General features: G+C 37.6%; 1 protein-coding gene across 20 annotated transcripts in view; it reads right to left on the bottom strand.

Annotated features, from left to right (window-relative positions):
- The window catches only part of PDE4D (phosphodiesterase 4D), a 1,566,198-nt gene that overhangs the window by 28,420 nt on the left and 1,525,023 nt on the right, over nucleotides 1–12,755 (bottom strand). Inside the window, exon 1 of one of the 20 annotated variants that reach the window (XM_016954550.4) lies at nucleotides 960–11,684. The exons of the other annotated variants lie outside the window; for them this stretch is intronic. Within the exon in view, the coding sequence (XP_016810039.1) occupies nucleotides 960–1,007 (48 nt within the window). The 5' untranslated portion in view covers nucleotides 1,008–11,684. Of the gene's footprint in view, nucleotides 1–959; nucleotides 11,685–12,755 lie in introns of those variants that run through there. 20 annotated transcript variants of the gene reach the window in all.

Genomic DNA, 12,755 nt, shown 5'->3' with positions numbered 1-12,755 from the left:
TAAAGGGAGGTAAGGAATCATGACTACTTGGACAACTAAGACTGAAATAAGTTTTCTAATTTTTTTAGAATTCAAGTAAATCTCTAAAACAAAGGGGAACTTGTCCTTCAAAAAGAAAGAAACAAAGCAAACGACAAACACTCCAATCTGAAAAATCCTCAGAGTAACAGAAAATGAATCTTTTAAAATGTGTTGTGATTGGCTCCCGGGTTCAAACGATTGGCTCAAATATCAAAAATCTGTGAAGTGATGTTTCATTTAGGACTGAATAAGGTTTTTCTACCTCCTTCTATTGTGGAGACAGGATCACAATGCTAATGTTACCACAGGGCATGCAAAAAGCCTGCCAAGCATGGACACAATCTTATTGAATTGTTTATTAATTCATTTCTTGAGATTCACAAAACAGTGTAATAAAAACTTTGTTCAGTTTTGCAAGTATAATAGACAATCAAGTTTTCACTTTAATATCACTTACATAGTTAAGTAATGTCAATTTTTAATGTCACCTAGGGCTTTATAGCTAAAGGTGAAAAAAACGTATTCCTCGTCAGGTTAAAGTAGTATAGATTTTTAGAAACAGCCACAAATTAATTTTATAAACTTTATGTGCAACATACTAACTGGAATCCATAAATCAGTATAAGTAATTTGGCCCAATAATTTATTTGCAATGAATGTATTTAATTACCATATATTTTTCTAGCACAATTCAAACATATACCACATGACAAACAGAAGAACTACTGCGTATCTAAAAAGCTATTTTAACACTCAAACTACAACTGATGAAAGTTATACAATCTTATCTTGACCACTATTAACACGTATTTCTTCCTAGTTCATGTGTAAGGAAAGAATACATAACTGATAGTTTGAACAAATTACAGTAGAGTCTAAGCTTTCTAAATAATTTTGTAATCAGAGTAAGGAGTTTTCAAAAGCTAAATAAATCTTACCTTTATGTAGCCCCAAGACACTGACAGTAAATAGTTTGCTTCAGGCATTTTTGATTGATTATATGTGTGTATATATATATATATATATATATATATATATATAGTAAGCTCTAAAATGTATTTAGCTTCAAAATCTCGATACTTTAACAACCTCCACAAGCCACGCAGAGTATGAGTTTTTAAAGGTTTTTGGTAATTAAGTATACATAAGAAAGCCTCGCATTAAATCCCATCCAGCCGTCTTCCCATCGAATACATGCCATTTGTAAGACTCCAGAATGGCACAAAATTCGGCAACTATTCTGAATAAAGAAAATCCACGTGATAAAGGAATATCTAAAGATCTAAGGGTCTGCATCTTTCTCTCCCGAGCTCCAGGGCTTAATGAATAATGTATGTCAAGATGCTTAGTTGCAAGAAAGGCTAGTCCTGTCAAAAGCTACCAAATAAGGAACTGCAGGGAAGCCGGGAAGAGTGACAAGAAGCCCCTCCCATAAAACCCCAACTCTGCACCAATTGCATTCCAGCTCTTAGCCTATAAGGCGAGGGGGTGTGGCCTCGGTGCAGGCTGCTTTGGGATTGGTTGGCAAGGGCCAGCCTCTGGGGAGGCTTCCTCCTCACCCGACAAACGCCATTGAATAATGGTATCCCTGCAGCTCTGAGGCCACCCTGAGAAAAGATGAACGGGGCTTCCCTCTTGCAGTGATGAATGATGACCATAAAACTCCTCAAAATTCGTAGTTCATTCTTAAGAATTGCCCATCCTTTTGGAGGGCATTTTCTATGAATTTTAATGTCCTCTGGCTTCCCTTCCTTCCAAATAAAAACTGCTCCAAAAATGGCAATCGAGCATTTTAATTGCTTCCCTCTCTCAAATCCGAAACAAGTGGCTCCCTGGTGATGTAGAAATAACTGTAGTTCTCCCCTCATCCAACATAAAAGCATAGGGATTAAACAATACGACTAATGTCCAGAATTCACAGATGGCACAGATGGCAATGACACATTCCCTCACCTGTGTGGCATGGCTGCTCTCAGCTCCTTTTGTTTCTATTGTTATGTATGACAGAGTTCTAAAACCTTCAAAATCTAGGGGTGGGACCACTTGCAATTCTGGGGGGAGGGAAATCTGAAAGCTAGGGCACTGTGTATGCATAAGGAATGCAGTGTTTTGTATATAGAACTCAGGATCTGTATTTTGATCAGAAGGGAACATTTTATTTATTTATTTATTTAGAGACAGAGTCTCGCTGTCGCCCAGGCTAGAGTGCAGTAGTGCGATCTTGGCTCACTGTCACCTCTTCCTCCCGGGTTCAAGCGATTCTCCTGCCTCAGCCTCCCGAGAAGCTGGGATTACAGGCGCCCACCACCACGCCTGGCTAATTTTTGTATTTTTAGCAGAGACGGGATTTCACCATGTTGGCCAGGCTGGTCTCAAACTCCTGACCTCAGGGGATCTGCCCACCTCGGCCTCCCAAAGTGCTGGGATTACAGGTGTGAGCCAACGTGCCCAGCCAGAACAGAACATTTTAATAACTGTACACAAAGTTAAGAAAGGAATGAGTGGCTCTTAGGAATCCAGAATTGAGCTCAAGAGTAATCAGACATTTTATGAGGAGGGTTAAATGAGAAATCAAAGTTCTTTCTAGAAAAACAGCATTTTCTATTTGGTTTGGTGTAGTATTACCCTGTAACTTTAATACTAAAGAGGTCTTATGGGTGAGAAACAAGGAAAAACTAGGTTTTAGTTGATTTTAGCATATAATTCTGTGCATTTTACCTCCTCTCCATCTCAAAGCCTGTGCTTACTACTCTGTGCTTTAACTTGCTGGTATGGCTACTCTGCAGGCTTCCTGACATTTAACTATTTCCACATGTGGCATGTCTGTCTTAGAGAGCATGCTCTCTGATAAGCACTCCTGTAACACTGTGTCTCTCTGAGTTTCTATTGGCCTTTTGCTGCTACAGTCCTCTGCTTTTGTTAACATCTGTTGTATTCATTTCCATCACTCTTACTCCTCTACAAAAGGAAGAAATTAAAGCTCCAACATTCCACTAAAGCTACCCCCAGAGGAATACTAAGGTCCTCCTTTTCTCTGGTCTCCCTACTTCTCTGAAGTGTTCCACATGTTTGATCATTCCTACTACTCTCCCTCAACTCCCAGGATCCTGAACTTCTTTAATTTTCCCTAGGCCCACAATCTTCAATGACCACTTCTAACTTGAACTTCAGTGCCATATTTCTGAATACAAGATTCTCCTCTCGAATGCCCTGCTAGTCACGACAAACTTTTTCAAAACTGTGAGACATTTTTCTATTTAAAGTAGTTCTTAGTATAATTACTTCCATTTCAGTCAGTGAGCCTATATTTCTTCCAGTATCTCAGATGGAATCTATGACTCTTTCCTACCATTCAACAGGTGTTTCATGTGCGTCAGACACCGTCAGGTGTTTAATATAAATCATCTAGCTGAATCCTTGAGTAACCCGGCATGTTCCCCTATACGGCATCACCTTCCCTCCTTCATTCAACTTTGTTAGCAAGCCCTATCTTTTATCCAAAGCTGTTTCTTTCAGTTTGTTCCTTACCATTACCCCTCCCGTAATCTCAATCCAAATATTTAAAAGACTGAGAGAAATAGTAACTTTAATATCACCCCCTCTAACTCCCTTATTTCCACATAAAGTTGCGACCTAGAGAGAAAAAATGATTTTCCCAGGTTCACTCTGGTACTGAGAACAAGAATTGCAAGTTTAAATCTTTTGTGCACAATCACTGACAAATAATCTTTTTAGTGTGTCAGCTTCCTCATCTGTAAAGTGGATTACTGTGGCAGCTAGTCTCCAAAGATACTCTTAATGAGCCACACTGTCCTACACTGAATCTGAGTTGGCTTGTGTAACCAACAAGTGATGGTGCATGACTGCTGAGGCTAAGTCATAAGAAATCTTGCAGCTCTCATCCTGCTTTCTTTGAATGTGCTATTCGGACCCCTAAGCCATTAGGTTGAAAAAAAAAAAAAAGGTCTGACTACTCTGAGAGGCTATGCTACAAGAAGTCCATGTTAACTTCACAGACAGTGAAGAGAGAAAGCGCAAGAGAGCACTTGCACAAGAAAGAGCACACATGCCTGGCCAGTCTTCAGCAATGCCAGCCACCCCAGCCCAGAGCCAGACCTGAGGGGCAAGAAGCCATCTTAGCCATCCAGCCAGTTCAGCTTTCAGATAGCTACCCACTGGGCTGCAACCATATGAGGAATGCCAAGCAAGAAGCCAAGACCAGTTAACCCACAAAGTCATGAAAACTAATAAAAATACATTCATATTTCAAAGTATTAGGTTTGAAGTGATTTCTTACATAGCAATAAATAACCAGAACAGATATATATGAGGATTAAATGAGACCATATATGCAAAGCACTTAAAACAACAAATGGTACAAAGTTGAAGATAAGTAGGTATCAGACAGTAAAGATGACAGTGACAATGATCATTATGATAATCATTCTATTATACTAATATTTTAAAAAATTCTCTGGTTTATCGTTTGTTTTTAAAATATATATGTTATATTTCCTTTCAATTGCATGACAGCACTCCATGTCTCAGGGCCAAAATGCTGTAATTGCTTCTTAGCTCATCTTCTTGCCCCTGGCTTTTCCCCTTCTAGTCTCATATTGACCTCTACTGCCAGATCAATTTCCCTCAAATCCAGCCGCAGCCTGTTACTTCAAAGCTAGTAATGCCTGCTTCATCACATCCCTCTGTAAATTCCAGACTGCCATATCTGACCTTAATCCCCAACGCCAAGCCTATTTTCAGCTGCTCTATTACATTTGCTCTGTTCCTGAAAGACTAGTATTCCTCCATCTTCACCATACAGCTGACAATCCCATCTCTTGTCTTACCAAATTCTCGGCCTAAAATACCCTCCTTCTTCTACTCTGCCAACCTCAAACTGGTTTTCTCAGTCAGATTTAAATCATTCAAAGTACATCTTAGGACCAAATATTCCAGTCTTTTTCCAAATTCTAACGATTCTACATCTGCCCCTTCATTCAATATTTATTAAGCTCCTACTGTATGTCAGGCACTGCCTTGGATGCTGGGGACATAGAGTAAACAAAACAAAGCTTTCTCACCTGCAGCTTATATTCCAAAACTAAGTTAATAAATACATAATACGTCATGGGGTGATAAGCACAATGGAGAGAAAGAAGGGTTATAAGGATTACGGATAGAGGTTGCTATAAGGTGATCATGGAAAGCCCCTCTGATGAGATGACGTATACCAGGAGATCTGAAGAAAGGAAACAAGCCATGTGGATTGAGGGGTGAGAGGTAGGGTAGAGAAGGGAAAACCAAGTGAGGAATGGCCAAAAGCAAAGGCCTCGAGGCAAAGCATACTTGGTGAGGCTCCCTGAAGAACAGGTGGAAGTGTCATACCACTTGTCATTTAAATGCAAATTACACTCTGCAGTCAGGCTCACTGCCTTCCCCCTCCTTTAAAAAAAAAAATCCATCCATCCATCAATTTTATTCTTTGACAAACTTAAGACTCAGTTACTTTTTACTTTTTATAACAAGTATTCATCCTGAAATGAAATTCCTAAATACACTTCCTTCATAATACTGTACTGAATACATACAGGCTAAATACTCCCTACATAGATTAAAAAAAAAAAATCAGTATAATGGCTTATCAGTGAAATAAAGGAGAAATGAGTAATTTCTATCAAATACTACAAAATATAAATACTTGTACACAACTACATTTTAAAAAGTAGTCAAAAACTACTATAACTGATTAGCTGTGTGACCTTGGGGAAGCTATTTAAATTTCCCATACTTCAGTTTACTCACATGGAAAATGAGAATAATAGTTTCTACCTTACAGGGTTGTTGTGAGGATTAAATTAGTGCATATACATAAGGCTCTTAGAACAGTAAGTGCTATCTAAGGGTTTGCTATGATTTCTCTTACGGGGAGAATTACCACAAAAGTAACAGTAGCATGAAAATGAATACAGGGGTGTTATGTTAGAAGAATTTTCCTTTTTCCTGAAATGATGAATGATTCTTTGAAAGGTTTCAAATGTAACAAAGTGCCATCTTCACAATATACACTATTGCTGCATTACTAGAAAATTTGGTGTGGATTAAAACCATGTAAAAATATTTAATATTTATACGTAAAAAGTAGTTGGGTTCTAGGCTCAGAGAATTATAAGTGCATTTTGTTTTTTCACCTATGTGAATAGCTGCTGGGACTTTTTGGAAGTTGTGTGGGACACACAGCAAACCTCCCTGGTGAAAGGCTGTCCCATGTATCCCAGGACATCTAGCCTCCCTGGCCTCTGCCCACCAAGCACCAGGAGTACTCCCCAGTCACTGTCCCCTGAAATTCCCTGAATGTTCCCCAGTGTTAAGAATCACTGTTCTATTTTTTTCAACTGTCTTCAACTTTGACTCCTCATCCAGGGTGGAGGATCTTTGAGGCCAGAAAAGTATCTTATTATGTCCCTGTATTTCTCAAGGTAGTGTACTATTGCCACAAAAAGATTGTTGGCTGATGCAGATGCAAAACATCAATATTTTTATACTGATTATAGGTGACAGGAAAGGACAAGGGTTTTCACCCTCAGCAAAATCATCAAAAACATTTAAAACAGATTACATTAGTAGATAATACTCCTTGTCTTAAAACATTATGCAGAAACACACATACAGTTTCCCTTCCCTCTAAAATCTGCAGCCTCTTCTCCCTGCTGAATGTGAGTGATGGTCCCTTCATTCAACAGACTTCTATTTGGCAACTATTATGTGCCAGGCATTCTAATAGGTGCTGGATGTGAAAGGATTTAACTTATTCAAATAAGTCCCTAATTTGCTGCAATAAGGGAGATTATTTAATCATATTGAGTAAAAAGTACCAAGGAAAGTTTCCATATTTCTAGGGAATAAGAAATCTTTTCAAAAATCTCTGAGCGAAATTAAAATTCATTTCATTTTCCCTAATCTCCATTTCTAGGAGACTAGAATCTCCTTCCTATTGCCACGGTAGCTGCTATCTGCAGAGAGAATCTAGATAATTTAGAAGAGAAATTTGAATAGGGCCAGAGAGATACAATTCTTATAGTCAGACTTGGCTTCACCAAATTTAATGAAGAAACTTTAATAAGTTACAACATTTACTAGGCACCTACTATGCACAAAGAACTTTACATACCTCATTTCTAATCTTGGCAACATTCTGATAAGATAAATATTATCCCTATTTTAACATGAAAAGATGGACCTTCTTACATATTCAATAACTTGCTCCATAGGTGACAGGATTGAAATGCAAACCCAGTCCTTGCTCTTAATGGTGTATGACAGCTCATCATATAATTAGGCTGATGCAAACTCTATGATAAACAGTATGAATCTAGGAGTGGATTTGTTTATCCTCAATCTTTTTGCTAACTTTACAGTGCCTTGAATTAAAGAATCGTGGTTACTATCACCATGGTCAGATCTCTGGACAGGGTGAGGAAGCAGGTGCCCACAGGCAGACAGCCCTGCCATATAGTGAGACACGCTTATGTTTGGGAGTGCTATGTGAACAACACACAGCTGCCCTCATATGCAGATGTAATGATGACGACACATTCAGACAAGGAACTGAGGTCCAGAAAAGTTCTGACAACACAACTTGAGGGACAGCGTTACAGCTAGAGCTCAGGTTTCTTATCTGTAATCCACTGCTCTCAAATGCCCAAATGATTTTATATACATATATGCAAGTGTGTTTGTTGAAATAGAAAAAATAGTTTCTTGGCCTGGTGAAGTGCCTCATGCCTGTAATCCCAACATTTTGGGAGGCCAATGCGGGAGGATTGCTTGAGGCCAGGAGGTCGAGACCAGCCTGGGCAACATAGAGAAACCACCGTCTCTACAAAAAATTTAAAAATTAGCCAGGTGTGGTGGCATGTGCTTGTAGTTCCAGATACTACTGAGGTGGGAGGTGGGAGGTGCTGAGGTGGGAGGATGGCTTGAGGCCAGGAGTTTAAGGCTGCAGTGAGCTATGATTGCACCACTGTACTCCAGCCTGGATGACAGAGCAAGACCTTGTCTCAAAAAAGAAAAAAAAAAAATTCCCATAATATTCAGTTAGTTCTCTTTTTCAGACTTTTCCTAGAAATACCCCTCAGAATTTCTAGAGGCCACTTCCCTGCTATTCCTTGTTTTCTCAGTCCTTACCGGATACCCAAGCAATTAACAATCTTTTTGAACTATTTCAGTACATTTCAGGATATTTGAAATTCTGCTGATGGAGTTGAACTGCTGATACATTAACACATGCTGTCATTATTGACTTTGTAACAGAGGTCAAGAGAGAAAAGATGCATTTTTGAATAGGGAAAAACAAAACTAAATTATGGGGAAACTAAGGCTCAGAGAGGTCAAGTTGTCTTGCTCAAGGTCACAAAGCCAGTAGTAAGTAACAGGGCCAGGATTTGAACCCAGACTGTCTGGTTTCAGAGTACTCTAAATTGCCAAAAAAAGAAAACTATTTCAGGCATTATTTTATATTTAGCCTAGAGCCTACATAATAGATCCGTTAATATAATCAATTCTAAGCTGTATATTATATTACTGTGTTTGAAATATTTAAGAAATATTGTTTAAAATAAGTGTATTAGCTCTTAGACTTCTCCAACATAAGGAGTTTTCCAGGCAGTAGCACTGTTTGCAGTAGGACTTACATTATTGGAAAATATTTTATCCTATAATCAATCTACATTTATTTTACACCTTTCACCTTAAAATTAAAAGTCGTGGTAGTTATTAATCAAGAAGCAAATCTATATAACGTGGTCTCTCATATATCCAGTACTGTTCAGCTTGAACAAATGCAAATCTAATTTTTAAATGTCCCTTGAAGAATTCTGAGGCAAAGTTAAACTTCAAGTATTAAACAGAATAGCCACAGAAAACTAGTGTTTCTCAGCCTCCCTTTGCTTTCAAATGCCTTAAAAATATTTTAGAGGCAGACAATAATCTAGAATTGATTCATAACCAATATTTTACATAACAGAATGTTACATGTATTTTCATATTATAAAAACTATACTTTCTTTGATTAATGCTAGTATTCTGAAAACATCGTTAGTGCCAGTAAATCCACTAAATCTGTTTGTATTTACTGCCCTCTAGTGATAATGGCTCTACATTTGATTTAAGAAAAAACTATTCCTTTCAGTAAATGAAAACATCTCTTGTAAGTGTTATGGAGATTTGAGATTAAGAGGAACTCCAGGCTGCTTTTTTAAAACCAAATAATCATCTGAACAAGCTAAGAATTGTTCTCTAAATGATCTTATTTTAATTTTTTTTTTAACAAAAAAGTCTCATTTAAAATAGTAAACACCTGCAACATGTATGGAGAAAGGAAACCATTTTTGCTAAGAGGCTCCTTGAAGCTGAAATAACATGAGACTGATCTGATAGCTGTATTTATATTTCTCTTCTACATGGGCTCTCTTATTAGATGTTAGCATAGTATTCTGTAATTGTTGATACAGTTTGAATTCATATACGGTAGAGACAGAGTTTTGTATAACTATTTAGTCAATTTACCTAAAACCAGCAGCAGCAGCATATCTACTACAGACTTTTGTTTCACTGAAGAATAATCATGACAATAAATGGGTGCAAAAACTTCACATAAATGAAGCCTCCACAAAAACAATCTTGTATGAAAAAGTATTTTCTCCTTATAGAGAAAATTAGGATCTCCAGTTCACTTAAATTGGCCTAAATGAATACCATAATCATCATAAAATAGTTACTAATGTCCCCTCTGTACTTCGTGGTATGCTTTGTGGAAACAATTTAAACAAAGAGAATATCTGTCTCCTAAAGTAATAATAACTAGTGTAAATAGGCATGCTTCCAGAAATATATAATCTTTTACACATATCACTTTAATATGTGCATCTTAAAATAATTTTAAGTAATAAAATTTGAGCTATAAAAGAGAAATGATATTCTTTTCAACAAAGAATGCTTGAACAATTGAGCATCCACTCACAAAACAAGAAACTTCAACCTTTATCCTGCACCACACTAACATCTACTTGAAATGAATCATAGAACTAAATGTAAAATCTAAAACTAAAGAACTTCTAGAAGAAAACACAGTAGAAAGTAGTTGTGATCTTGCGTTAGGCAAAGATTTCTTAAACCACAAAAGCATGAAGCATAAAATAAAAAATGGTATACTGGACTTTATCAAATTTCTCTTTGAAAAAATCTGTTAAGAAAACAGAACAACAAGCCACAGACTTGAGAAGGGAATATGTACAAAATGCATATCAAATAAAGGACTTGTATCCAGAAATTATTTTTTAAAAAATCTTTACAACACAATAAGAGGACAATCCAGTGAAAAGATGGTCAAAAGATTTGAACAAACAAACACTTCATAAGAATCAAAAAGATCAATAAGCATGTGAAAAGATCCACGACCATCATTAGACATTAGGGAAACAAAAAGTAAAACCACAGTGAGATGCCACACTACATACTTACTAGAATGTATAAAATACAAAATACAAACAATACAAAATGCTGGCCTGGATGCAGAGCAAATTAAATTCTCATACATTGCTAGTGAGAATGCAAAATGGTATAGAAACTTTGGAAAAAGGTTTGACAGTTTCTTATAAAGTTAAAAAGTAGAGTGAACATATGACCCAGCAATCCTACTTCTAAGTATCTACCCATGAGAAATGAAAACATATGTCTATATAAAGACCTATATGAAAATGTTTATAGCAACTCTCTATAGCAGAAACCCAGAAACAGTTCAGCTATCAGTCAACTGGTGAATGGGTAAACAAATTGTGTCCATAAAATGACATACTGGAAAAAAATGAAATACTAAAAAGCAATAAAATGAAACAAATTACCAATAGATGCAATAACACAAAATGTATTATAAGTGAAACTTATAATTCAACTCAAAACTCAAAAGTATTGTAAGTGAAAGAAGCCATTCACAAAAGGCTATATCTTTAATGTATTATTCATTCTGGCAAGGCAAAACTATAGGGACAATCAGCACTGGGAGTGGGGTTTGGGGAATGACTATAAAAAGCAAGAGAAAACTTTTTGGGTGGTATAAATATCCTATATTGTATAGTACATATATGTTATAATTACACATTACCTATATATCTAGATTATGGTGGTGGTTATCCAATTGTACACATTTGCGAAAATGCATTCAACTATACCTCTAAAAAGAGTAACTCTTATGTAAATTATACTTCAAAAATCTAACTTTGAAAAATATTAGCTGATGTTATCAAATTATTTCAATTCCAGATTTGCTTAACTTTACAACTTTGCCCAAAGATAAATGCAAAACAAAAACCTCAGGCATAGTTATGTATGATAAAACACCATTTTTACCCTTTCAAAGAGCTCCACCATTATTTCCCAGAAAATAGGCATACATTTATCCAAGGTCCACATTAGCTTTAATGATACAACATTCAGTGAATTCCCAGTTGTGAAAAGCCTTTAGGTTGGCAGGGCGCTGTGGCTCATGCCTGTAATCCTAGCACTTTAGGAGGCCGAGGCAGGCAGATTGCCTGAGCTCAGGAGTTTGAGATCAGCCTCGGCAATATGGTGAAACCCTGTCTCTACTAAAAATACAAAAAATTAGCAGGGTGTGGTGGTGCACTCATGTAATCCCAGCTACTCGGGAGGCTGAGGCAGGAGAATTGCTTGAGCCCGGGAGGCAGAAGTTGCAGTGAGCTGAGATCGCGCCACTGCACTCCAGCCGGGGTGACAGAGATTCTGTCTCCAAAAATAAAATAATAAGAAAAGCCTTTAGGTGATAAAATAATAGTCAAAGTATTCTTTTAAGTATTATTATTTTATTTTTTTTAATTCTTTGTAATAAAAAGTTCCATAAAGTAAAATATCGTCCTTTTTTGTTTTATTTTTATTTGTATCAATTCAAGGGGACAGGTGCAGTTTGTTACCTGGACCTGATTTTTAAATAAATCAAACTCAGTTTAGTTATTTCATGGTGATCCTGGGAGACTGTTTGTCAGTCATCATCGAATAGCGAATGAGTATCCTTTGTATGCTCATTCTAGGCTGTAAGTACCATGTCAGCTGATGGAGACGCAAAAATCCAATAAAGTAGGTATAGCTGGGGGAGGTTCCAAGATGGCCAAATAGGAACAGCTCCAGTCTACTGCTCCCAGCATGAGTGATGCAGAAGACGGGTGATTTCTGCATTTCCAACTGAGCTTTGAAAAGAGTAGTGGATCTCCCAGCATGAAGTTTGAGATCTGAGAATGGACAGACTGCTTCCTCAAGCGGGTCCCTGACCCCCGAGTAGCCTAACTGGGAGGCACCTCCCAGTAGGGGCCAACTGACACCTCATACGGCCAGATGCCCCTCTGAGATGAAGCTTCCAGAGGAAGGATCAGGTAGCTACATTTGCCGTTCTGCAATATTTGCGGCTCGGCAGCGTCTGCTGGTGATACCCAGGCAAACAGGGTCTGGAGTGGACCTCCAGCAAACTCGAACAGACCCACAGCTGAGGGTCCTGACCGTTAGAAGGAAAACTAACAAACAGAAAGGGCATCCACACCAAAACCCCATATGTACGTCACCATCATCAAAGACCAAAGGTAGATAAAACCACAAAGATGGGGAGAAACCAGAGCAGAAAAGCTGAAAGTTCTAAAAATCAGAGCTCCTCTTCTCCTCCAAAGGAATGCAGC

The sequence above is a fragment of the Pan troglodytes genome, chromosome 4, assembly GCF_028858775.2.
Source record: "Pan troglodytes isolate AG18354 chromosome 4, NHGRI_mPanTro3-v2.0_pri, whole genome shotgun sequence".
Classification (NCBI taxonomy): domain Eukaryota; kingdom Metazoa; phylum Chordata; class Mammalia; order Primates; family Hominidae; genus Pan; species Pan troglodytes.
The sequence above is the reverse complement of the archived record's forward strand: the minus strand, read 5'-3'. Positions and strand labels throughout refer to the sequence as shown.